The sequence below is a fragment of the Meriones unguiculatus genome, chromosome 9 (assembly GCF_030254825.1).
Source record: "Meriones unguiculatus strain TT.TT164.6M chromosome 9, Bangor_MerUng_6.1, whole genome shotgun sequence".
Lineage (NCBI taxonomy): Eukaryota > Metazoa > Chordata > Mammalia > Rodentia > Muridae > Meriones > Meriones unguiculatus.
Window position 1 is genome coordinate 64,765,060 of NC_083357.1, and position 27,287 is coordinate 64,792,346.

General features: G+C 39.3%; 1 protein-coding gene across 2 annotated transcripts; it reads left to right on the forward strand.

The window, feature by feature from the left end:
* Kctd9 (potassium channel tetramerization domain containing 9) lies at positions 1–27,199 on the forward strand. 2 transcript variants are annotated; one of them, XM_021635508.2, is made up of 12 exons: positions 1–287; positions 7,302–7,423; positions 9,132–9,175; positions 11,403–11,499; positions 12,063–12,121; positions 12,511–12,639; positions 18,211–18,278; positions 18,370–18,465; positions 19,197–19,346; positions 22,745–22,850; positions 23,488–23,621; positions 25,326–27,199. In XM_021635508.2, the coding sequence occupies exons 1-12, from the start codon at positions 240–242 to the stop codon at positions 25,440–25,442; spliced, it is 1,170 nt and encodes a 389-aa protein (XP_021491183.1). In that variant the 5' UTR covers positions 1–239; the 3' UTR covers positions 25,443–27,199. The 2 variants fall into 2 exon arrangements, with proteins under 2 accessions (XP_021491183.1, XP_021491184.1); XM_021635509.2 differs by lacking the exon at positions 19,197–19,346.
* The last annotated feature ends 88 nt before the right edge of the window (positions 27,200–27,287 follow it).

Genomic DNA, 27,287 nt, shown 5'->3' on the forward strand with positions numbered 1-27,287 from the left:
GGGGGAAGGGCCGCTAGCAGGCTTGAGGAGCCTAGGGGCGGGGTGGGAAGGAGGCTCGGCCAACCCCGGGGTGTGGGACTGAGAGTGCGTGCGTGAGGAGTGTGGGGCCGACCAGGAAGGTGGCGAAGGGCGGAGAGTCCGGGTGGGAGGCGGGAGGGGTCTCGAGGGCGCGGAGCGCGGCAGGCGGCGGGCCGGGGGCGAGGGTGGCGGCTCCCTCGGCACCCGGCGCGGGCGGCGCGATGCGGCGGGTCACGCTGTTCTTGAACGGCAGCCCGAGGAACGGCAAGGTAAGCGGGGAGGCGGCGAGGGGGCGCGACCCGGGGACCCCCCGCGGCCCCCGGCAGCCCCGGGCGTCTCGGCCCCCGGGGCTCCGGGGCGCCGCGGTCCCCCGAGCGGCGGGCCGAGGTGCCCTCCCACCCCCTCGGCGCCCTCCTGTCCCTTATTGCTGCTGAGTAATGCTCAGCCTTGGGGAGGAGGCGCTGATCCCCGAGGCGGGCGACCCCGGCCAGGTCTGCGGGAGGAAACTCCGGGGGACAGTTGGGTGACATCCTCAGAAGGGGCACCTGGGTCTGCCACGCTTTTCTCTTCTTCCAGGGTGCCCGGGACCCCCTGCCCTGACGCCGTGCAAACTTTTGTGCACGGTGTGTGTGTGTGTGTGTGTGTGTGTGTGTGTGTCGCCTTGTTTTGATTCCTTGGGGGACGGTGACAGCAGACCAGAATGACTTGATCTGGCAGTAGCCTCAGCTGCGTTTAGGCCTCCGCGGAGGGCGTGGTGCTAAATATTTTTCCGGTGTTGCAGCGGCCTCTTGCCCCACCCTTGAAAGTTATTCTTTGGAAAAAATGTTGGCTGTTTTCTGGCAGACTGGCCATGCGTGGCTAAATGACTGCCCGACACCTAACTAAGAATGCCTTAAAGTCTCAGAAGTAATGAAACCTTTTAAAGTTTCAGCTCAGGGTCCATTGGCCCTACTCTGTTGCGAATAGAGTAGCATATTATTAATAGACCAGAATACTGTGATTCCTACACGCACACATAGCAGAACTATTCAAGGGTATTAAGGCGGGGGGTGGGGGGGAAGAGTGGCTTTTTCACCACTTTGCAGTTTTGAATAAACAGATTCTGGAAATCTGAACCACAGTGAAGTTTGTGCTCTGCGGTTTTGTTTTCTTAAAGATTTGATATTCGTACAAAAGTAGTGTTGGCATAAGCTCTACCAGTGCTTCAGAAATACACGCCAAAAGAGCTGTCAGTTCTGAGCCTTAACTTTTTCTTAGCCAACCTTGTAGCTGGCTGGTATTGAAAACCTAAAGTCTGTGTGCTTATTAGGAGGTTTAGTATAGCCAGGGTTACAGCTGTACTGATGTGTACAGTCTCCAGTGTTGACTATGTTGTGTTACTCCATGAAGTCGGGGTGGTTAGGGTTCCTCATAAATCCCTGACTGCTCTAAGTCTCTATTTTATTGTCCAAAAATTGAGTGAGTTGCTCTTTGTTTATTATTTAAATGTTTTTAAAACTTCCAAAAAGTTAAGCTTTGGTTTTGATTGTGAGTTTCCAGGGGTTAATTTTATTTACTTAAAAAATCTTGAGAATCTCAGAAGATTGGGGAAAGTGTATCTCAGGCAATTATGCATACATACAAATGTTTTACAAAGGAAAAGAATAAAAGACTGAGCTGAAGAATATTAACATTTAATATTTGAATGAAACCAAGCCCCAGTTCTTTTTACTAAGTTGGCATATGTTCTAAAGCTGTTTCCTCTCCTTTTCGCTGATGAAAAAATATTCAAATGACTCTTATTTGAAAAGATCAAAACACATACCTCCTGCATTTATGTATATGGTTATGTTGTATATACATAGCCACTATATTTAATCAGAGTTGGCATAAACATGACATGGATGCCCATTAAAATATTCCCAAATGGAGTGTTACTCTGAAGAGTTTGCTTTCCTGTCTAAGCAGTAGACTGTATCATTTAGATTGTCTCCTTACTTACCTTGTTTCTGTCTTCTAGTCATGAGAATAACTTTTTTTCCAGTGTGTTTCCCTCTTACAGCTTGCTTTGTGGCTATTAGACTGTGGACTGTGAGGTAGAAGGGCACAGATTTCATCATCATGTATTTTCTATTTGTGTGACTGATAAATGCTTTTAATGTTGATGAAAGAGCTGGTTTTTTTCTCAGTGAAATGAAGTACCATGGGAGCTGTAAGATGACCATCCACTGGGGTTTAGGAAGGAATGTATAGTATTTATATTTTTATTTTAAAACAAAATAACTAAAAAATTGGTTTTTCTAATCTGGAAAAGCATGGGAGCCTCTAATCACTGAACTTGTCAAGCTGGTCTTGTTTTCTTCCTTCACAGATAGGTTGATAGCCAGCAGCTTATTTACTAATTGGTTCTCTTTGACATGTGATATATAGAAGCCTAGGTATACTGCAGAGATTTACACCATTCACTCTTAACTAAATTAGCCATCAACTAAGTGCTAAGTGACTTTTAAAGAGTACCTCATCAAAGAAACTGCAGATTGAAGTCAGTATTAATTATGCAAGCACAGAAAACATTGAGAAAGTGGCAAAGCTGGCTGCTTTTCCTAGTATCAGTTGTAAAGTTAAAAACTAAAGTAAAAGCATTTCAGAAGCCAAAGAATGTCATGTTTTAAGAAAATTATTTGGAGTTTTTGCCTAATAACTGCTGTAGTCAACTTCTTCCTTAGGATGTATTGTTCTTTGAACTATTAGCCAGTGAGGTCATCCTAATTACCAAGACATGAAAAAAGTGTTTTTCTACACATGCAGGCAAATGGTCTTGGTTGTTTGCCGTGTGTGTGTGTGTGTGTGTGTGTGTGTGTATGTGTATGTGTGTGTGTGCACTTGTTTTATTGTTTTTATTCCCTTTACCTTAGTTTTTAAAAACTGTTGGGTTAGGGAGATGGCTCAGGGGTTAAAAGTCCTGCACAGGTAGCAGGTGTGAGGACTAGAGTTGGGATCTTGATGAGCAAATATTGGGTAGATATGGCAGTCCTTCAGTAATTCCAGGCCCTAAAGGCAAAGATGAGGGATCCCAGGAGGAAGCTGACTCTCTAGGCTGTCCATATTGGCAAACCCAGGCAGTACCCTGCCTCAATAAGTAAGGTACAGGGCACTGGAAAAGAACTCCTTAAATAAACCTGGGCCTCAGCCTGCATGTGCATAGAGGTACATGCACACCTGAACACTCACTCCTGCCTACATACACTCAAAAACACATGAAAAAGAATAAAAACCTTTATTGTTTAAAGGGAATCTTATGTTTAGCAGAATTTCACTAAACTTAATGATAAATATTCTTGCTGGCCAATTTGTAGTCTAGGTAAATAAAAGTCCTCATACCATTTAGAAAAACATTTTTGACCTTGGCACAACTGAAGGGGCACAAGTGCAGAACCGATCTACTGATAGGCTTCGAAGATTATGCTCCCAAAACATTGACGTGTTTGAATTATGGGGGTGAAGGGAGCTGTTATTGGCTCCAGGAAGGTCAGCTATGTCTACGCCTTTCATCTCTCCTCCATATGCCTCCAAGGTTCCTTTGATCTCTTTAATATTTCTTGTAAAGGTTAGTATTAAAAATATGGACTGAAGACTCAGACACCTAAATAAAACGTGTGATGCTGAACAACCTTGCCTTAGTGCCATCAATAATGAGTTGGGCAGATCCTAGGCTTTTTGTCTACAGTATTCATTCAGCTACCACTTAAGAAGGTACTGTGTGAGTGTGACCCTCCATGCCAAATGCTGCAGGCACAGCAGGCGAGGAAATATCTGCCTTCTGGACTGATGTTTGCCTTCTCTGCCCAGGAAATTACTTTTCTTCAAACTTTGATATCAAGTCAGAAATATGTTGTGGGTGTCACATATTCAGACTTGAACTCATTATGTTATTAGAGGTGAAAATCTGACACTTGGAATCCAAGTGTTCTTTCAATTTGATTGTTTCTTAATATATTTGATGTATATAGAAGCTTGCAGTATACAATATTGATGATATACCACAATGAAAATATTCAGTCACAGCTGAGCACTCATGGTCACTTAGAGTTTACACTTTGATCACTTTTAAGTCTTTGCACTAACTGTTACATCGGTTTGTTTTAGTTCTGCTCCTCAGCTATACCAATAGTAATTGGTTGATATTCACAGAATAAACAGCAACTTTTGACAAATTCACTTTGCCATTGAAACTGTAAAGTTTAAGTAGAAAGGTTAGAAAATAATTGGTGAAACATCTGAAAGATTGATCTGATTTTGAAGCCAGCCTGGACTATGTAGTAAATTTTAAGACATACTGGGTTACAGTGTTAGTACTTGTTTCTAACAAACAAAAAGAAAGAAGTGAAAAAAGAAAAAGCAAGAAAGAGAAGATAGTTGGAGATATTATAAATTATGTTGCTGGTGTATTAAAACTGATTTATTGGTACTAAAATAAAAGTTGAACTCAGTTTATATCTTGATTCCTTAGTTTTTCATCCAACATAAAAGTGCCCATCACGTTTTGACCATCTTGAGCATAGGCTTTACCAGTTGCCATGTGGGTGTTTCTCTGTCATATGTTCAGTGTTGACTTCATAGCAAGTTGAAAACTGGGAACATGTTATCTTCATTTTTGTATCTCTTTAAAATAACTTTTTTGTAGCTGTTATTAGACACCATGAACAAGGTAACTTATAAAAGAAGTTATTTATTTGGGGCTTAGAGTTTCAGAAGGTTAGAGTGTAGGACCTGCATGGCAGAGGGCGTGGCAGTAGTCAGGCAGGCACGGTCCTAGAGCAGTAACTAAAGGCTTACATCTTAAACTACAACCAGGAGAGAGTGAGGCACATGGGGAATGGCATGGGCTTTTGAAACCTCCAGTGGCTCACCTCCAGCAAGGTCACGCCTCCCAATCCTTCTCAAACAGTTCCACCCACTGGGAACTAATTATTCAAATACACAAGCCTGTAGAGGCCACTCTTGTTCTAACCACCATAGGATGGCAGTAACACATTCTTTACTTAGTTATTACTGGTGCTGTTTCCTAGGTAAAAATAGGTGTTTCACCATTATTTGCTTTACCCTGTTGGCTTAGAACAGTACTATCCAGTAGAACTGTGATGGTAGAAAGTTCACGTGTGCTGTTGAATGTGTTGAGCATGAGCCTGTGGTCCAGTTGAGTGTTTGACATATGAGTAGTGCAGCTAATGAACTGCCCTTTAAAAACTTTTAATTAGGTTTACTGAGTTAAAATGTAAGCATCCTCATGTAATCAGTGCAGCACTAGAGTGTGGTTAGTGGCCTTTCTGATCATTAGAAAACAACCAAGGCATAGGAGAAACCAACTCAATTGTATTCAAGTAGACAACAGTTTATTTTGATTGATTTTGAAAAGTAAGTTACATAAAGCCTTAACGTCTCACATTTAAGTTGGGAGCTCACTATAAGTAGGTAGTTCATTGCATCCACTTTAGAGTATGCCAGCAGAAACTAAAGACCTACTGAGAGGAAGTTGTCAGGGCAAGGAGGGGATGCGAGGCAAAAGAAAGCCATGTAGAATACACAAGAGGCAGACAAGGAGGAAAGGAAGGATTTAGAAAGTTCCTAGTGCCATACAGGTGAGGATGAAGGTGCAGCTCTGGGGAGGAGGTGCTCTTGCCCCCACCCCTCACCCAGCCATGTTGCATGCTCACCGTTGTCTTTGCCCTTTTGCATTGCAGTTCTATTTTTTATTCCTAAGTTCTGGAGACCCTGGCTGGCAGTGCTGCCATCAGGAATTATCTCAGCCACTGGGAAGTCAGTGCACAGGATCCATGTATGGAATGATTCTCAACTCTGCCAATGCAGCTGCATGCATCATTATGTACTAGACCCTGCTTGATACATTGCAGAACCAGCCAATTTATTATACAGCCCAATAGTGCTGTATTCAGAATGCCAGATGCTTAAGTCTGGATTTCATAAAATAATAGTTCTTGGAAAATTAATGAAGTAGGGAGTTGTTACCTTCTCTATGATAGTTGATGTGGTGAATAACATACTAAACATCAGAAAACCATTGCTGTTCTAAAAATTGAGCCATTCCTTCAAAGGAATAATGTAAGAGCAGCATAATAAGGACTTAAGGAGCTTAGGCACTAAGCTAAGCTGTGGGCATCATCTTGTTTTCTCATAAAACTGAAGTAGATGCTACTGTTTTCTTTCTTCATTACTTGTTAAAGTAACAAAGCATAGAGTTTGTCACAGCAGGTAAAAAATGCTAATCTAAATTTAAGCCCAGGTTGAATGTTAAGATTCTAAATTATTTGTGCTTGGCCACAATTTTTTTTTTTGTATTATTATTGAAAATAGATTCTTTTGTTTAAGTGTATGTATGTTGAGAGCACAGGTCAGAGGGCAGCTTTCAGGAATTTGTTTTCTTTCACTTTTGTTTGGGTCCTGGGGATCGAACTCAGGTCCTCACGCTTGGTGGCAAGTGTCTTTACCCTCTCAGCCATCTCACTAATTGATTCTTTTTTTTTTTTAAGATTTATTTATTATTTATACAACATTCTGCCTGTGCACCAGATCTAACTATAGATGGTTATGATCCACCATGTGGTTGCTGGGAATTGAACTCAGGACCTTTGGAAGAACAGCTCTTAACCTCTGAGCCATCTCTCCAGCCCTGATTCTTTTCTTATCCAATACATCCCAACCAGTTTTCCCTCCCTACACTCCTCCCAGCTCTCCACCCTTCTTCCCTAGATTCACTACCCTCTGTTTCCCTTCAGAAAGGAGCAGGCCTCCAAGAGACAACAGCCTAATATGACAACACAAGATACAATAAAACAGGGCAAATGCCCTCATATTGAAGCTGGCCAGGCAATCCAGTAGGAGGAAAAGAGTCCCAAGAGCAGGCAAGAGTCAGAGACACACCCACTCCCACTGTTCCACAAAAGCACCAAGCTAACAGCCATGACGTATATGCAGAGGACCTAGCGCAGACCCATGCAGGCACCACGCTTGCCGTTTCAGTCTCTGTGAGCTCATATGAGCCCCCGCTTAGTTGATTCCATGGGCCATGTTCTCCTGTGTTGTCTATCCCCTCTCTTGCATTCTTTCCTCCCTCTCTTCTGTGGGGTTCTTATTCTCTAATTTCTAGTTTCTACAGTAGGAGGCACAAAGTAACTGGATCAGGTAGTACTCAGAATTCCCAACATATTCTTTTGATGTTTTAATCTGTAATGTCAGTGATGGAATTTTCTGTATATGTTGTTCAAATTAATCTGATGTGTTCACAGGTGGTTGCTGTATATGGAACTTTGTCTGATTTGCTTTCAGTGGCCAGCAGTAAACTCGGCATAAAAGCCACCAGCGTATATAATGGGAAAGGTGGACTGATTGATGATATTGCTTTGATCAGGTAACCTTCACCGTTTAAAGCTGTCAATTGTGTACCCTTGGAGTCTTGGGGTTATGTGTTTTGCTTATGCAGTGGTGTCATTGTTATGAAGGCTGGGTTTGGGCAAGTGATTGTTTAGAATTAGCTGATTGGAATTGAAATCACTTGGACTCAAAAGTCTGTTGATCAGATAGAGAACCCTTAACTGTATTTCAGTATATTGATAGTCTGCTTTGGTCATATATATGCCACTGAGAATATCTTCTTTAGAGTAATTTAAAATTTTAAACATTTCTTACATGTACTTGTTTATTGCTAAACTCATTCTTTTTAATTTTATAAACACCACAAAGAACTGATGCTAAATTTTACAAACTTCGAACTCGAGATATCACTGGGGTCTACCACAGTATTGCTTTTTTAAGCTGCTTTTTGTTTTCTCAGTGTCCCAGGTAGATTATCACTTGAAATGGATGTCAAGTTCACTTCTCCCCTTAAAGGATGAGACAGTTTTGGGGCACGGAAGTAGTTTAGCAGAAAGACATAAAGGAGACGGTCTTTACGTAGAGGCCACCCCAGAAGTGTGGTTGCTTTGCTTGAGTTGCCTCGTTTGATTGGCAAAGCATGAGTGTTCTAATTGATGCCGTAAAGACTGTTAGCTTTAAATGATAGTGTATGTGAAGATCAATCTACACTCAAATCCAGGGCAGCCTGACCCTCCAGAATAATAGATTTCTTCTGAAAGTCATTGGTTCTCATCTCTTTGTTTTAAGAATTAAAACAAGCACCTGGAATTGAAAAATCTTACGCAGGGCCTAGAGTTTAGCAGTTGTCTATGAGGACAAACTTTCATACTAATCTAGAAACGTTAACTGGCAAACTGAGCAAGGAGAAAATGTGAGTTGAAATGCAAATCTAAATAAGTTAGAATGTCTTCTTTTTTTTCTTTATTTCAGTTTTTATGGATAATTGACCAACATCTCTGAATGTTATATACCAGCCTAATTTTCAGTCATAAATTCTATTCCCAAGAACTCAGTGTATCCTAAGTTGATCCACAAAATAATTCCTGTAGATCAGATGCATATGACTGTGTCAGAAGAATGCAAGGTTTGCACAATGTGTTCTGGTTCACAGTAGTGTCTGTGATCATTGAGTTACACTAATGGTGCAAGAGTTCTGGGGGAGGAGATTACTTGGTAATCCAAGTGGGTAGATGATCTGAAATATTTAAATGTGGTCATGGTAGATGTGTAGTGAGCAGGTGTTTATAGCAGAGTTGCTTAGGGTTTCATTTTTCCAGAATTTAATATGACAATTTGTTTTAATTTTTGAAGTACTCAGAAGCAAATTATTTGAGAAAGCACTCCAATAATTTAGAATAATAAAGAATTAGCCCTAAATAAAAATAAAAACAAAAATTGCCTGTGGCTTCAGTCATGTCTTTTGAATGTAAGAAAGTATGTTCTTCAATTAATATAAGGCCAAATTAAGAAGATTTGATAGTGAGAGGTTTTTTTTTTCCATTTCAAAAATACTTTGATGTACAGGATTGATCCTGTTTGAATTTGGATCAGGGGTAAACAGAGCCCTGGAGACTGTTTCGTTGTAGGTGGATTGGTGACCAAGCCTGTCATCTGTATAATTCTATGGAATAGTTTAGATAGTCATGAGTTAAGTAATGTGCTTTCTTTCTTTAATTGTGGCTTTTTAAATTTGGTTTTCCCAGGGATGATGATGTGTTGTTTGTATGTGAAGGAGAACCATTTATTGGTAAGTAACTTTGTTAAATACCATTTTTCTTTGCCACAGTAAAGAGCATGAAATGGTAAATACTTTACAAGGAGCTATATGACTTAACATGAAAAAATTATGATGACTGAACTCGGAGCTTCACATTCTTTTTTATTCTCCACTGAGTCTATGTCAAATTACACTCATAATTTGAATTGTAATTATGTTCTAGTCTACATATTTCTTCTTTCACGTGCCTTAAGATGCGCTAGGCTTGGACATTCAGAGTTCAAATGACATAATAAAGCAATTTTGACTTTAGAAACAAATTTTCTTTGTTTAAAGATTTTCCTTGGTAGTGATTGCTAGGACTTCTCTTAGTTTTATATTACTTACTTGTAACCATGTATTCCTTGCATAGTATTTGACAGTCCTTTACTGCTGAGCAAATCTTAACAATGAAAACATGACTTGGCTTCAGCCACGTTCCTTTCATTTGGAAGAAAGAGTATATAGTTGACTATCTCTAAAGAAAAGACCTAATACATAAGTAAGCAAATATTCTTTAACAAATTCTTTATTTTGTTCCTTATAGTCACCCATGAGCTGTCTTTAAATGTTTTTAAAGCATTACCGTTACTGTATTTGATAAGTAGAGGGGATTGCTTCGGGCAGTAGCCACATTAAAAGTAACTGTGTGTGCTGGACATGTTGCTGCTTGCCTTTGATCCTAGCATTTAGGAAGCAGAGGTAGGTAGATCTCTGTGAGTTCCAGGACATCCTAATCTACACAGTGAACTGCAGGCCAACCAAGGATACATTGTGAGACTTCTCGTCTCAATAAAACCAACAACAAAATAAGTATATAGCCTCTCTGTCTCTACCTTAAACTATGAGCAAATCTCTTCCCTATCATCCTGTGTCCATCGGCTTGACCGAAAGTGGTTCTCGATTGATTCATTGCAGGTTAGCCATAACAAGTCATTCACGGAGTGATAAATAGTTAGACTGGGGCTTAATTCAGTGGTAGAACCAGTGTCTGCTGTGTATAGAGGCCTGAGTTCAATCACCTAAAGCCCTTCCCACCCAAAAAGTAACAAAAAATTCTATTAGAATTTTTGTTTATTCTTGTGAAGAAACAAAAAGACTTGAGAATATTTAATTGGTTTTTCATCCTCTGCATGCATGGATGTCCCAAATGTCTCATCTGGCCAGTGGAAACGTATTTGTATTTTTAACTCAACCTCATTAGTCTTTCATGGTTTCTTTACTGTCCAGTGTAATAAAGTATTCATTCATCTTACTCTTTTTTGTCATGGACAAAAATGAAATGTTTATGTTGTATAATCTGATATAAAATATCTAGTGGGTTCATACTGAATCTTTCAGGGAATATTCAGGATTATAAGAGTTTTACTTGTTTTGTTTTGTTTTGTTTTGTCTTAACTTTGTCTCCTTTCTTCTATATCAGTAACTGATTGCCAAGAATACAGAGAGTGATGGAAAGAATTACAGTGCACATTATTGTTCATCCACTCTCTCCCCTCAAAAACCACATAAAAATTTCAGAGGAATAATCAATCTTTTCAATACTGATAGGGTCTGCTAACAGCTTAACACTTTTTGTATAGCCTCCTACCTTCATCTTTTTGTTAAAAAAGGTTTTGTTTCCACATTGTCAGAAGGTACATCTATTGTTTACTGTCTTTTCTTCCTAAGCTGCACTGACGTTTCCTTCCCCAAGTGCACTGAGTACTTGCCTTCAGTGCTTGTCTGTCTGAAACTTACTCTAACAGAATCTTCCCAGAGTCTTTGAGACCATTTTTTTTCCAGCATCTTGCAAGCTATAATAGTTTATGGCTCTGTACTTGAAAGTCAGATGTGAAATCATGTCAAAGTTTATCAAATTATAAACTTTAAATTTGTACATTTATGTCAGTTTTACAATGAGGCCTTTGAAAAAAATTGTTGGTCCTCACTTTTCTTATTTGGGTATTGTAAGTTATTTCACCTTATTCTGACATAAAGGGTGGCATCAAAAAATCTAGTCTTAAGTGAATATTAAATAGTCTTAAGAGACTATTCTTGATCACCCAAATGAGTTTTCTTCCCTTAGTCTAGCAGTTAGTGGGGTGTTCTTGGGTTGCATTGTCGTGGTTGTCTGGGTACTTTGATAGCTTTTTATGGGGCTTTGCTCTGAGAAATTATTTTATTGTCTTTCTAGAATCTTCAATCTTAATATTTCTATTTTTCACGTTATCTCTAGATCCTCAGACAGATTCTAAACCACCTGGAGGATTACTAGGATCCCACACGGACTGGCTGACATTAAATGTTGGAGGACGATACTTTACTACAACAAGGTGTGTGTGTGTGTGTGTGTGTGTGTGTGTCTTAGAGGGCACAACAGAGTGGATGGGACTATAACTGTTTCCTTAATTTCCCGATTTCCTTACAAGAATTTCAAATGCTGCTTAAAAATATGTGATGTGAAACAAGTTTTAGAAAGTCTGTAAGAAAAAAATTTAAATGAAGTTACCCTTTCATTCAGAGAAAGCATTAAATAATCAATTCAGCTTTAAAATTTGCTTTTTAGATATAATAATAAACAGATTACACATAGAAATCAGCAATATTTCTAGAAACAACGTAAAGCCATCAGATAATATAAGATCAAGAATATTGTATAAAATGTCTTGCTAGTGTTTAAATGAAAAGATACTAACACAGCATTAAATCAAAGGAATTGCCAGATTAGAAGAAATTTTGGCAACTTACTGCACATTTTTGTTTCCCAGCATTACTCCTACCAGGTTGTAGCATGCATCTCTTTGAGAGAACAGCTGAACTCAAGTATACTCTTGACTTAAATATGTTTGTTTATAAAGACACATGGAGAAATCAATTTTTTTCCCTGAATTCTTAGGAGCACTTTAGTGAATAAAGAGCCTGACAGTATGCTGGCGCACATGTTCAAGGACAAAGGTGAGTAGAGCCCAGTCTTACTTTTCTGTGGTCCAGTTTTACCTGAGCTGACTTTGTAACTCTGCAGTGGGATAAAATTATTTTTTAAAAGATTATTTATTTATTATTTATACAGTGTTCTGCCTGCATGTGTGCCTGCAGGCCAGAAGAGGGTACCAGATCATATTATATATGGTTATGAGTCACTATGTGGTTGCTGGGAATTGAACTCAGGACCTTTGGAAAAACAGACAGTGCTCTTAACCTCAGAGCCATCTCTCTAGCCCAAAATAATTTTTATAGGAGTAAAAAAAATAATAATAATAATATGTGATTTTATTTTTTTCTTCTACAAATTCTGACTTTATTTTTGTTTATGGTGGGATTTCTTCATTAAAATGGTATCACAGGTGTCTGGGGAAATAAGCAAGATCATAGAGGAGCTTTCTTAATTGACCGAAGTCCTGAGTACTTTGAACCCATTTTGAACTACTTACGTCATGGACAACTCATTGTAAACGATGGCATTAACTTATTGGGTAAGTTTTTCACACGTGTGTGAATACTGTGAGTGTGGGAGTGTAGGTATCAGTAAAGATAGATAGTCTTCAGGCTGGTTATCTTTGCTTATATTGGTATATTTAGCCCATAACTTTTTTATTTGGGTTCTAAGTAGATTTTAAGTAATATCACAAGGTACTTTCATAGGTTTATATTATTTGTGTAAATTAAATGGCTGTTACTTTGCTTTAAGTTCTAGACTTATTCTTATTGGAATAGTGTGGTCAAAAAGAAAGGCAAAGCTTTTGAATCTTGACTATAGTGATGTTTCAGTTTTGCAATTAACTTGGGACAAGCTTCTTTAAGAAGCTTTTGAAAAATGAGTATTAAGATTCTTTTATCCCTACCTGCACCACAAGATTTTTGTGAAGGTTCATGGAGATGATCTAGATGATCCCATAATTGCTATGTAATGCACATAGAAATTAATAGTATTGAAATTTCTAGAGACAAAGTAGTAATTATGTATTTTAAAGCTTGCAGGTTTCTGTATTAGTTGGCTTTGTATTACTAAAAAAAAAACCACATAGCAAGCATCTAAGTTATAAGGGGAAGATTTATTAACTCATCGTTCTGGAGGTCAAAGCTGAAGCTGGGTAAACGTTACTGGCTTTGTATCTGGTGAGGGCAGCAGATGGTGGCATAGCTTGGTAGAACACACAGTGGTCCTATCTTTGTTCTGACTAGAGAGACCAGGTTCCCACAATCCCTTTTTGGGGGTATGACTCCAGTGACTTAAGGACCTGCCATTCATGGTGGGTCTTTGGTGGGTCTAAACCATTTCTGATACTAACACCCCTGGGGCCAGGCCTTTACCTATGGATCTGTGGGGACCATTCATCTTCCACACCATAGCACTCCCCAAGTGGATGCATTTGGTCTTGGTCCCAGTACTTCTGGTATTGTGGGGAGCATGACAGTCTGGGGGCCACATGATTGCTCATCTGTGTGGTTACTTTTGCATACCTACGACCAAATATCTGGGTGGACAGCTTGTTACGGTTTGAATGTAAGGTGTCTCCACAGGCTCGTGTTTGAACACTTGGCTCCTGTCTCCTGATGCTGATTTAGGAGGCTGTGGAATCTTAGGGATATGTAGTCAGATGGTGAGCTTAGGCCGTTAGAGCTTGCATTTGAAAGTACTGCCCATCTTCATTTCCTGTCTGCTCCTAAGATACAAAGAAGTCGTACTGCAAATTCCTACTGCCATGGGCCCAGATGCTCCAGTCCTGTAAGCTTCCTACATGATTGATTTTATCCTTGCAAATGTGAGCCAAAATACATATCTTCTTCTCTTAGGTTGCTTTGTCTAGTATTTGGACACAACAATGACAGAAATGACCATTGCATGGTTTTAAAAGTTTCATTTTGGTTCACAGTTTCAGAGGGTTAAGTCCATAGTTGCTCCATTCCATAGTTGGCAGGACATAATGACACTAGGAGCATGTGTTAGAAGTTGTTCTTAAGTCTCATGGCAGACAGGAAGCAGAGGGTAAGGAGGGCTGGGGACCAGGTCTCTTTTAAAGCCATACCTCATTGACCTATTTCCTCCAACAAGGGCTCATTTGCTAAGTTTTCAGAACCTCCCAAAATACTAGCACCAAAGCAGACCAAACATTCATTCCTTGTGCCTGTGGTATCCTTTCTTATTTAAACCATAACATAATATGCCCCGTCCTCAAAGGCATATTACTATCTCGTAATGGAAAATTCGCTGTCCAACTTTACAACTTTCCATAGTCTTAATCACTTGCAACATTGTTCAGAAGTTCAAGTCTGGAGTCCCTACTGAGACTCAAAGCAATCTCTTAGTTATAAGCTCCTGAAAAAACCAAATAGAAAATTTCATACTTTCAAGATATAATGGCATAGAATAAATCCCCTTTTTCTCGAAGAGAAGAATTGGAGCATAGCAAAGAGGAGTGGGGTTCTGTTGCCTACTCTTCGTACCATGACCAAGGCAACTTAGAAAAGGAAAAAAGTTGATTTGGGCTTATAGTTCCAGACAGAGAATCCATCGTGGCCAGGAGGCATGGCAACAGGCAGCTGGAGAGAGACCACATACATCTTCAACCACAAACCTGAGGCAGAGAATGCACTGGAAATGAGACCAGACCAGACTGTAATCTCTCAAAGCCTCCCTCCAGCAACGCTCGATTTTCTAAGGGCCCCACAGGCTCTCAACAGCACCACCAGCTTGGGGAACAAGTGTTCAAATACTTGAGCTTATGGGACATTTCTCATTTAAGCCATCAAAGGGACCAAAGTAGGATCAAATTGAACAAGGCAGGCATTAAATGCTCTGGCTTTGTGTCTGGCAGCAGCTAAGGCATATGTGAACTCCCAATGGTTTAAGCAACTATATTGTACCTTTCCATTTATATTGTCCATTGTCTCTTCTTGGCTGACTTTGTTCAGCCCCTGCAGCTTTCCTTGTCATACAATCCCATGTTCCTGGTATCTCTAACTGCTTGCTTTCTAAATCTGTATAGAAACCTCTGACCCTAAAATCCTTGTACTTTATATTCATGCAAAAACAGTATTATGTGAATGTCTGCTGCCAGCTCAAATGTTATCTAGGTCCCCTTTGACCAATGGTTCTCAACCTCTAAGTTGCAACCCCTTTGGGGATCAAATGACCCTTTCATAGCAGTTGTGTTGCCTGAGACCATCTGTATACCAGATATTTATATTACAATTCATAACAGCAGCAAAATTACAGTTATGAAGTAGCAACAAAAATAATGTTATGGCTGGTGGCCACTACAGCATAAGGAACTGTGTTAAAGGATCGCAGCATTAGGTAGGTTGAGAGCCACTGCCTTAGACTACAGCATGGAGTGGGTGCTGAATACCGGATCTGAGAAAGCGCATGCTGACTGTGCACCTGTCTTCTGAAGGCAAAGTCTTTTTCATGAGTGCAGACCTTCATACCTTTGATCCTGTGGTGCTAAGGTCTAGTCAGTTCCTGAGATGTCCACTACCAAAGTACCTGATCTCTTTGAGACAGTGCTGATTTCTTTAGCAAGCTGAACCTCCTAATCCACCAAGTTATATATACTCCTTTTTTTTTTCTGGCCAAAATACTTGTTTTTCTAATCTTTCTTGTCTGTTTCGTGCTTCCAATTCTCAATGTAATCCAGGTGCCTATGGTATAGCCTTGATGTTATATTGTCTTGAAATTCCCTCCACTAGGCTAATTAGTCCAATGATTTTTCTTTTTTCTTTTTTTTTTTTTTTTTTTTTTTTTTAGTCCATCATTTTTAAATTCAGCTTCACTCAAATTCTTGGGTTATGGATAGAATATAAAAATTCTTTGCCAGAATATAATGTGAATGGCCTATATTCTAATCCCAGTAGAGTGCTGTTCCAATCTGAAGTCTCTTTGCCTTCACTGTCTGCATTCCTACTGGTCTGGTCTTCCGAGCTTGCAGCAATATCACCTATTAAATCCACCTACAGAGTTTTAAGCTTTTTATATCCTTCTTTTCCAAATATCAAGATTCATTCCACAAACTAGTTCCAAAAGCTTAGCTCCTCGTGGTCAGTAGCTGTCACAGTAGTCAACGCCACTTCTCTGGTATCAGTGTTCTGTGTTGGTTATCTTTTCATATCCGTGAGGGAAGGAGCCCTCTTGGATTTATTTTATGTCATTTTTAACATGTAGAGCTTCCCTCCGAATATTTTATATTACTTCCAGGTTTCCTCCAAGTCATCTAATACTTTAAAAATAATCTACAATAGTTTTTCCAGGACTGAAATGTAGTGGTGGAGCTAGAGTATAATTCCAGGTGTTTCTGGTGCTCATAGAAAATAGACTAAATATCCTTTCAACTGTCCCTGTACAGGTCTTGTATATACAAAGCTTTTCTGGATGTTTTAAAGTTAAATTCTAAACCTATAATTAGAAAGGCAGCCATACCACGTTTCCCAAGAGGGTCTGATTTATACAGAAGGCCTTGGTGAATTGAGAGTGAGGCCTAATAGAGCCTCTTTGCTCTGGCTTTCTTTAGGGTTGGTATTCGTACTGCCCCGTGAGAGGTGCTGAGAAGGAGCTCTGAAGCTCGGCAGGAGACAGATGTGACTGTGAGGGTGTGCCTGAGGCTAGCAGGGAGCACAGGGCAGGTGGCTGTGAGTGAGCCTCTCTGAGCTTTGCTTCTCTGTTGGATGGCTGGAAGTGGAGACTGACTGTCATAAGGAAGATTCTTTCTTCCTAACTAACTACTTGGCTTTCTTTCTGTCTTAGAATCTACAGGGAGGGCTGTGTCTGTTAATTTTTTAATTCCTGGGTCAGTTTATACAACCAGGTAACTGAGTCTTCACCGGAGCATAGCGCTTGCCTTACTCTGCTCACGTGCTGATGTGTGCTAATTTAACCAAGCTGAGCAGAGCCTGTAAGAGATAGAAACCCTTTCACTTAGAGATAGGAAAGTTTCAGTGTCTGAATTACACTTTTGAATTATCTTTGTGAATTTGACTTAAACTCTTCCTCGTTTCTATCCTTTTCTGACTCATTAAGACATTGATAGCAAATATAATTAGATTATTCACTCCGTTAATAAAGTAGATGAATTGTTAAGATTAAATGAACTAACTGTTTTTAATTAGATTCACAGTAAAACCTCTACTAAATTGACTCTTTTAGGAGTATATGGTGTTAAGATTATTATTATTATTTTTTCTCATGGCCTACTTATTTAACTACCAACATAATCTAGAAATAAGCCAAGCTTTTCTTGTAATTTATTCATTTTCTGTTTTTTCTTTTGTGGAAAAACCTGTTTTTTTTTTTTGTTTGTTTTGTTTTTTGGTTTTTTTTTTGTTTTTTTTTTTTTTGTTTTTTTTTTTGTTTCTTGCCCTCTCAGAGTTTCACTGTGTAACCCAGACTTACTAGAATGTTCCAAATTCTCCCCCAATCTCAGTTTCCCAAGTGATGAGATTATATTCAAATCTGGCACAGAAAAAAAAAAAAAAACTGTTTAAAATATGTTTCAGCATTCTGTAGGAGCTTTCTAAACCACAACTACTTGTTGCTACTGACAAAGCCTCTGCTCTCTGGACCTAGCCTGATGGCTCAGTCAGTACAGTGCTGGCCTCATAAGTGTCAGGTCCTGAGTTTGATTAACTGTAGTGGGTCGAGGACCTAATTAAGAAGCTGGGCATGGCGGCCGGAGCTTGTGATCTCAGCGAGAGCTGAGGTGGGAGGGAGGGAGGATCCCGGTAGCTCACTGCTGAGCTAGCCCAGCTTACTGCATGAAGTTCAGGCAAATGAGAGACAATCAAAAGGTGGTCGGCACATGAGGGATGACCCTTGAAGTTGCCCTCTGGTTTTCACTTCCGTGTACACACAAGCACACACATAAATAAGTGAACAAGGCTACTTGTTGAAGCTCAACACTATTTTGAGAGTTTAACAGAGTATATTGTATATAAGTATACAACTATAGTCGTCTATACTTTGTATATAAGTTCATAAGAGTTTTTAAAAAGTATATAAAAACCTAAGTGACTTGTTCTGTGTGAAAGTCACATGCTTTGTCTTTTAATAGGCGTGCTAGAAGAAGCCAGGTTTTTTGGTATTGACTCACTGATTGAACACCTAGAAGTGGCCATAAAGGTGAGGCAGCTTTTTCTCTTGATCAGTATCACACTTATCCTAAGTATCACTCCAAAGGCCCCATTGATTTTTCTTTAATATTTTTTTCAAGAATTCTCAACCACCAGAGGATCATTCACCAATATCCCGCAAGGAATTTGTTCGATTTCTCCTGGCCACTCCAACCAAGTCAGAGCTGCGCTGCCAGGTAACCGAAGCTGACCATTCTCTGCATGACCTGTGTGTATCAGCAAACCTAAGAGCACTTCCACATCCTTCTAGGGTTTTTGTTTCATTTATCTATTTTTCTTTTTTATGGAAGATACCGTTTAATTATGAGCCATGGCTTTGATTTAATTATAAAGTGGCTGGTGCAGATGAGATGAAATGAGTTTTGTTTTGTTTTGTTTTTTAACTGTCTTAATTGTGCTTTATGTAGCAGTTCTCCAGGGACATGGAAATTACAGCAGCTTTTAAATTTAGGTGCACAGTTACTGTGTGTGTGGCTGGTCAGTGGCAGAAACTCTTGTGTGTTAGAGCATTTCAGATTTTGAAGATACCACAATATGTGTTTTTTTTTCCTTAAATGAGATGACTGAATTTTAGAATTTATAAAATGTTATCCAGTTTATCACAGCAATGAGCTCTGTGACTGTGACATCATAGCAGGTATGAGGCTAACTGTGATCCCTCTTGAGGACATCTACCTATCAGTGTTGGGTAGTCATCTCTGTCCTTGTATGTGGAGATAAAGTTTCTTTTATGAGTACCCATGAAAGCCACGGATGACATGTACTCACAGTCATGCTTATGCTGATGATAAACTCCATGGATGGAAAGGCCAATGGCTTCTGAAAATCTCAGTGCTTAGTTACAGTAATTAAACTCAGTCAGACAGATGGTTCCAGCATCATGACAGTCTGTGCTTTTTAATTCCAGGGTTTAAACTTCAGTGGTGCTGATCTTTCCCGTTTGGACCTTCGATACATTAACTTCAAAATGGCCAATTTAAGCCGCTGCAACCTCGCACATGCAAATCTCTGCTGTGCTAATCTTGAACGAGCTGATCTTTCTGGATCAGTGCTCGACGTAAGAATCGTTCTTTAGTCATAAGGAAAATCAAAATTTAGGCTGTTGAGCATTCTCAAAAGCGGGAATTGTATGTTTCTTACAGAGTTTTTTTTACTTAAACACAGATAATTGACCATGTGGCTAGAGGGTCTAAATATGAATGGGTTGGTTTTATGACTTTCATATCCTTTGTGAAATGCAGACCTAAAAGGTTAAATCCTGAAATGAGGTTGTGAGATTCCCGAAGTAGTAGACTAAATTTGTCAGACTTACCAACTTACATGTAAAGCTGAAAAGAACAGGAAATCCATTGAACTCGTTTGTGAAAGGGAAAGGTGATGACTGGAAGTATCTGGAGGAGGGTCTGAGGTGGGTGTGGTCATCATTGTTCTGGAAGTCAGCATCTTGATGGTTCTGTTCCCCTTTGCACATTTGTGAGAATATGTCAGGTATATATATATTTATGCATGTGTATGTGTGTAGTAGTGACCTGGGTTATTTTGGGATTAGAGGATACATATAAGATAGAGCCAATAACAAATTACATTCTTTGTGTCAGGGCCATAGTCTATGTTTTATTTATTAATTGTACCATTTATAGCACTTTGCTTTTATTTATATAACTAAATAGTCATTTATTGAGTTATAGCAGTTTTGGTTTTATTCATTAGTTCAGTCTGTTTGTTTGTTTGAGATAGGGTTTCTCTGGGTAACAAGAGCCCTGGATGTCCTGGACTCGCTTTGTAGACCAGGCTGGCCTTGAACCTACAGAGATTCGCCTCCCAAGTTACCACAACTTTTATATCAAATCTAATTTAAATAAATCATCCAGTACACATTTTAGATACTGCTACTCTTTCTATCTCAGGATGAATGGTCCAGTCAGTTTTGAAATAGGCAAAAGACATAGGCTAACAGCGTAATAGTTTAAAAGACTTAGCCTTCATTGAAATGTAAGACTGGTTTGGGTAGGAACAGGAAAAGAGAAAGATGTTTAATTATTTCAAAACACCTGTTTTTTCAGATCTATTTCATTTAGGAGTTCTTACGAACTGAGCCATAATGTTCTCTGTATACTAGGACTCAGGATTCTCATTCTGCCCACCTTAAATAGTGGGAGTGAAGGTCAATATAATCCCTGATAGAGTGAAATGTTACAGGCCTGTAAGTTTATTACTGTTAATGAAGTTGGCTTTTATTGAGGAATAGTGCTGAATGGTAAGCTATGAGTGTCAAAGCTGATTTCTCACTACCATTTGTATTTGAAGGTGGCTGTTAATTATTAGCCCTGTGTATTGCAATGTCCACACAACATATGTGCTACACATTCTGCCACAAAGGGTGCCCCTGTGGCTCCCACCTTTTGAAGAACTTCTCACCAAGTTTATGGTTTTGCTTCTTTCATCACAGCTCCTGACCCTTTGTGCAGAAATCCTCTGCTTTGACTGTAAACCAGGAGTCCCTGTTGCCATCACTGTTCAGGAGTCCATATCCTCAGCATGCCTAGGGTGTTTCTTGTACAAGCCTTGCCTGTTTTTTTTTTTTTTTTTTTTTTTTTTGGACTTATCTGGCTATATAGAGGCTGGTGACTCATCTCTTGTCTCCACTACATATTCCCAGTCCAGCCTTATGGACCAGTGGGGGTGCCAAGTGGAATGCTTGCTTAGTAGGAGCCACTCCACTGGAGTGGAACGCTTGCTTAGTCCAGCCTTGTTTTATAGACTGATAATCTGCAGCATGGAGGCTTGCCAAAGGTCAGAAGCCAGTTATCAGAATGGGAACTAGGATCTAAAGTGTGTGTATGTGTGTGTGTGTTTCTTTTAAAAGGACTGTTTCTTTTGGAAAAATACGCAAATATTTATAAAAATATAATAGTGTAGTGAACCTCTATTTTTTCTTTGCCCGTTTATACATATATAAATATATATGTATATGTTTCTACATATTTATATTTTCTTAAAGATAAGTGTCATTTAAGAAGCATAATATCGTTTAAATGATATCATTGTTTAAATAACAGAAAATAACTTACCTGCATCCATCAAAATACAATGCCTCTTCATAATGCTAGACAGCTCTTATAACTATGGTGCTGGTATTATTAGCTAAATTGCACATTCTCAGCGGTGGCAACCTATTCCACATTGATGAGGAGAAAGTGAAGTGTTTTGCATGGTTGAAGACTGAAAATCTTACTACAGTTTTTCCTGCATTTCCTTTTTCATGAGATCCTAGAGTACAGCCCACAGTGTAGACCTTTACCTGGGATATCTGGGTAAACTTTTAAGTGTCTTATTGAAGAGTATTAATAGGAAAACAAAAGCTAGTGATATTTATTTGCACATGGCAACATCCTCTCTTGTTAGATTTTTCAAGTACATAAATCTATTTGTCATCCTTTAGTTCTTTTTTGGTCCCTTAATGTCTTTATTATATCACCTACATTGGCAGACCTTCTATACTTCCTCATTAGGGCCCAGGCTTGGAAAGATGGGGATAAGCAAGCATTTGTCTATTGACTGTCAGTGGAATGACCTCTCCCTTGTCTTCGTTTACTGGAGGTGACTGTAAGCTGAGAATAGTTGCACCTATAAACCAGAAATCTTCCTTGATAAGTATGGTTCCAACATAACTAGATCAGGCTTAGTATTTTAGACATATAACTATCATGTATGTTCTATCATGTATATTTTAACACTCAGCTTCTGCTCTGTTACAATTGTGAAGAAGTATATTAATGTCAGTTTTACAGAGACACTCTCCTTTTAACCAATATCTCATAGGTTTCAGGCTTTGAAGGCATTGGACCCCATAAGATGACTTAACACTTAAACTCACACATAATTTTCTATCTGTTTTCTGAATCATTTTGCATTGTGCTCAGGGTTGGCAACGTCATGTAGCAGTGGCTGATATAGAGAGACCCTAGAAATAGGTGGTTAGTGTTGTTTAGATAAATGCTGAGGTTAATGGTGGCATTAGCATCCTGGTCTCTGAAGTAATGGAACACCAGGAATTTTATTTCTTGATTCCTTTTATGATTACGAAAAGAAAACCCATTCTCTGAGTATGTTCTTATTTTGCTTACATTTTCAACATGAGTTTTGTGATATCCAGGGCTATTTATAATGATAGAAATAGGCTGTCAAAGTTCAGATGTGCATAGCTTCTTTATCTGAACTCATGTTTTATGTAAAATGGATATACTGTTGTTATTTTGGTGTTTATTTCTTTTCACATGTTTCTTCCAAAAGTTCTCAATTCTTACTGGGTTTCATTGAAGGCATCTTCAAGATAAACAGAAAATAACAAATTTCAGATTTGTTGAATTGGCCCTTTCCTATTAATTTCTTTCTTATTGCTTGCACAGATGTTATCAAGTTTAACCCTTACAGCCAGGACTCTTGTGTTCACAGTGTGCAAATCTCCAGGGAGTCAAGATGCTCTGCTCAAATGCAGAAGGCGCATCGCTGAGGCTCTGTAATTTTGAGGATCCTTCCGGTCTTAAAGCCAATTTAGAGGGTGAGAGCCTGTCTGCCTGTTCTTGCTTGGAGGGAAACCATCAAGTAAAAGTTATTGAAGTGAGACAGGAAGGCTGTGGGTGGCTCTGATGTCAGAACTGGAGAGTCTCTTTACTGTGGCCTCAGTCATAGATGAAGCAACACCCAGGACACAGGAAATAATGCCTCAGATGTTTAGGTGAAAAGTTAAATGTCAACTCTTAACCTTGAAAGAAAATATTGTAATGTTGACAAAAATGAAGAATTTCATTTATTCTGCAGTGTTTATATTGCAGTAGCATATTGTTGTTTGTGAATTGGGGACCTCATTTACCTGGATTCAGGTGACGTGGTGTTTGTGTGGTTTCTCTGATCCTGAATTTACAGAGGTTTACTATAAAAGTGCTAATTTTCAAAGGACAATGTTGATTTCTCTCCTGTGCAAGTATTACTAAAACATTTTAAAATTATGCCATAAGAAAATAAATTACCACCACTAAAATCTATATTGCAAGTTGATTGAAAGATGGATTCTAAGTTTATTTCTGAAAGTGGCAGGGTCTTTTCTCATGCCCCTCTGTTAAATCATCTTATACTTTTGTCTGAGTGGTTAACTCTAAAGACTTTTGGGTTAAACTCCAAAAACTTGCTTCTTGCAGGTGCTAATCTGAAAGGCGTGGATATGGAAGGAAGTCAGATGACAGGAATTAACCTCAGAGTTGCCACCTTAAAAAATGCAAAATTGAAGAATTGTAATCTCCGAGGAGCAACTCTGGCAGGAACCGACTTAGAGGTATGTTTCCAGTCTCTGAAGAGTTTTAATGATGAGAATGACTGGTGAGATCATGCAAGCTGGCTTAACTTGTAGGTGGAATAGTTGGCTGTGGAGCTCCACTTAGCCTGGCGGGGTAGCTGGAAGGCTGTTGCCCTTTCAGTTGCTTATTCAGAAGGTGGGCGCTGAGACTCATACCTGTTGAAGTAGGAGGATTGGGATTGCGAGCCTAGACTGGAATAAACAGTGAAACCCTGTGCCCTTCCTCCCCTCCAAGAAATGGAGCCGACGGTAGCCTTTTGCTTGTTGAATGACTTTTAGTTCTAGAGTCATTTGGGCCAGTTCCTGATGTGGAGATTTGGCCTTGATTTCATTCATCTCCATTGCTTGGGTCTTACTCAAGCATATACTACAATTTTAATAAAGTTTAATTTCAAACAGCATTTAACAGGCTAGATTATTTCTTGAACTACTTGAGAAATTTAAATGATGTCTGGGTTTAAGATTAGGTTCAGGAAAAGCCCATTTTAACTTGGCATCATGTTCGGTTTGAATCTCAGCTTGAGATTTCTAATTTTGTTTATTATTTTTCTTAAGACCTGTATTCTGTATGTCTTCTTGATTTGTATATTAGGTAGCTTGTTTGTTTGTTCATAAGAACTCATTATATAGCAAAGGCTGGCCCCAAACTTGTGGTGTTCTTTTCTCAGCCACTGCAAGTGCTAGAATCTTAGATCTGTGCCACCAAGCCTGGCTCAGTGGCTGCTGTCTACATAAGCCTGTCAGGTTCTCCTGCCTGCACTGAGTGGTGGGTTGCATGCTTGTGCTGTGAAATACAGTGGCCAACAACCACTTAGTTTTTGGACCTTTGAGCTTGTCGTAGCCAACACTATATTCTGAAAAACTTACTTCATTTCTTTTGATTCAAAGTTAAATGGCTACATGTCTCTGATGGCTGTGTTAGAGTGAATAATGTGACATGTGATACAGAACTGTATATGAAAATTTAGCTTACTGTTGACTTTTTGTTTTATTTTATTTTGTTTTAGCCTTGATCTCTTGGTAGTTCTTAGGAGCAGAGCAGCAAATTCCCCTAAAGGCAAAAGTTGCTGGCTTCTCACCATTAATATAGCCCTTTCAATTCATAATAATAACAATTAATAATCCCACAGAGGTCAGAAGGGAGAATTCAGTGGATCCTTTAGAACCTGAGTTGTAGATTATTGTGAGCTGCCATGAGTACTAAGAAAAGCATTTACCTGGGGTTTGCTTACACTTTCAGAAGCTTAGGCTGTTATCATGGTAGGGAGTATGCTGACAGGAAGGTGTAGTGCTGGGGATGTGATGGAGAGCTCCATCCTGATCCATAAGCAGACAGAGAGAAAGAGAGGGAGAGAGGGAACCCTGGCTTGGGTTTTTCAAATCTCAAAGTCCATCCCCGGTGCTACACTCTTTCTAACAAGGCCATACTTAACTCTACTCCAATAAGGCCATCCCTCCTAATTCTTCTAATCCTTTCATACACTTCTCCCTGATGACTAAGCATTCAAATATACGAGCCAATGGGGGCTATTTTTATTCATTCACTATAATGTATTAATAGAAGTGTTCTAAAAATGGGGATACTTCAGAATATTGTCCTACTATGCCCAGAAATCATTTTGTGAGGAAACCAAGTCAGATGCAAAGTCACTTGAGCTCTGTGAGTCTTGTTTTGTCTTACAGAACTGTGACTTGTCGGGATGTGACCTCCAGGAAGCCAACCTGAGAGGTTCCAACGTGAAGGGTGCCATATTTGAAGAGATGCTGACACCATTACATATGTCCCAGAGTGTCAGATGAGAGTGGCAAGAGCTGGAGGAAGATGTCCCAGATGAAAGCATTTCCTTATTTTATTTCTCCATCCATTGAATTATCTAGAGGAGATAACAGTATAAGGGAATTAGAGGCGTATGCTTGCTCTCAGAGGTGCATAAGGGGAAACAATTGAGTTTCCCTCACATTGTGACTGTAACAGAAGAACACTCTGTTCATAGATGTAGACAAAGTAGATCATGCTGCTGCATTTTGAGTGGAGTTGGGGCATTTTTCTGGTTTCTGACCAGGGATAGTAACTATTATATTTGCTTTTATATAGGCATTATGTGGAAGTACCATCTTGGTTTAAGATGCATTTGAGAATTTTAATTTATGAAAAGCACAACATATGCAAATATATTTATTGAACACCTACATGCAGTAAGGATGTTTAAATTGTTAAACGTCTTGAAAACTCTGAAGAGTTGTTCAGGTTTATAAATAGCTTTAGTGATGCCTTCCCTCTTCAAATACCTGTCCATCATGTGAGTGTGGTGGGGTTAAGACTCCCTATGGCTCTTTTCAGATTCATTTCTATAATGTTTACTTTTCATGAAAAACAACAGTAGCTAAATTTGAGTTATATTCTGTTCTCGCATTTTGAGACAGCATGGAAGGAAAGACTTTGTCTATCATTCTGCAGGAGAAGCAAGGAATCACCAGTCACTGCAGCTGTCCAGTGAGCATGCTTCAGCTTCATTAGAGGCGAGTTCCATTCTGCGCCAGACTCAGCGGCTCTGTCCATTCACTAGTCCAGTTCTCCTGCTCAGTTGTCACAGCACAGGAAGATACTTTAGAACCAAAACACCAAGCTCTGTCCTCAGCACAGCTCGCGTAACGACAGTTAGTTTATAAAGGGCCAGCTTAGAATAGGTATTCAATGGAAATCCACTGCAGCTGGAGCTATAAAGTATGAATAAGTCCTGCAGAGTCACGTACAAGAAGGCAACATCAGATAATTACAGCTAAACTCCTACAGTGGGGCTAAGAAATTACAAACTGATGGCTTGATTATAGCCACCAAAAAAATTGATGAATAAAAATTAAGCATTTGACTGGTATAAGCTGCATTAGCAATCAATCAGTATCTATAGCTCTTTATTTAAAAATTTTCTTTTCTGTTGTTTGTTTTGTTTTTAGATGAAATTTAGTCCAGTTTTCTTGAGTCATTATCTGTGCAACACAGCAGTAGGGCCTTTGCCTTCCTAGTGGGTGTCTCAGTGTCCTTATGTGTTTCCCAAGAGCAGGGATATAAGCTGTGTCCAAATGGGTTCTCGATCCCACAGGCTGGTCAGCTTGAGGCAGTGAATCATCACAGATGATGTTGTCTTCATCAGGAGAGTGGCATGTCTTCATTATTCTGTAGCTTATTCTTATATCTACATATGCAAAGCTTTCCTTCACAGTAAAGGGCTTACATGGGAGGAGAGTGCTCCTTTACAGGGAAAGGAAAGCAATTTTGAAAATGAATTATTTTCTTTGCGTTTTTATTTTTACCAAGACAGAGAAGTATTGTATTGAGAGATACCTATTTTCATAATCAATATGTGCCTAAATTATATTTAACTCATTTCACTGCACTCTATTTTCAATAATTACAGACTGTGTTCATTCACTGAATGGCCTTCTGCAGACAGGCCTGAGACTGCAGAAGGAGCGGGAAGATGTAAACACAGTGTGCTGGGGAACTGCAGGGTTCAGATCTGATGTGAACCGCATTAATAAACGGTGTGCAACGCTCACAGGCTGTTTCTCTTCTTGCTTTTCAAAGTCATCACTTTCTGCATTTGCCAAGGTTAAAGCAAATTCACTTCTTGGGTGTGGCTTCCT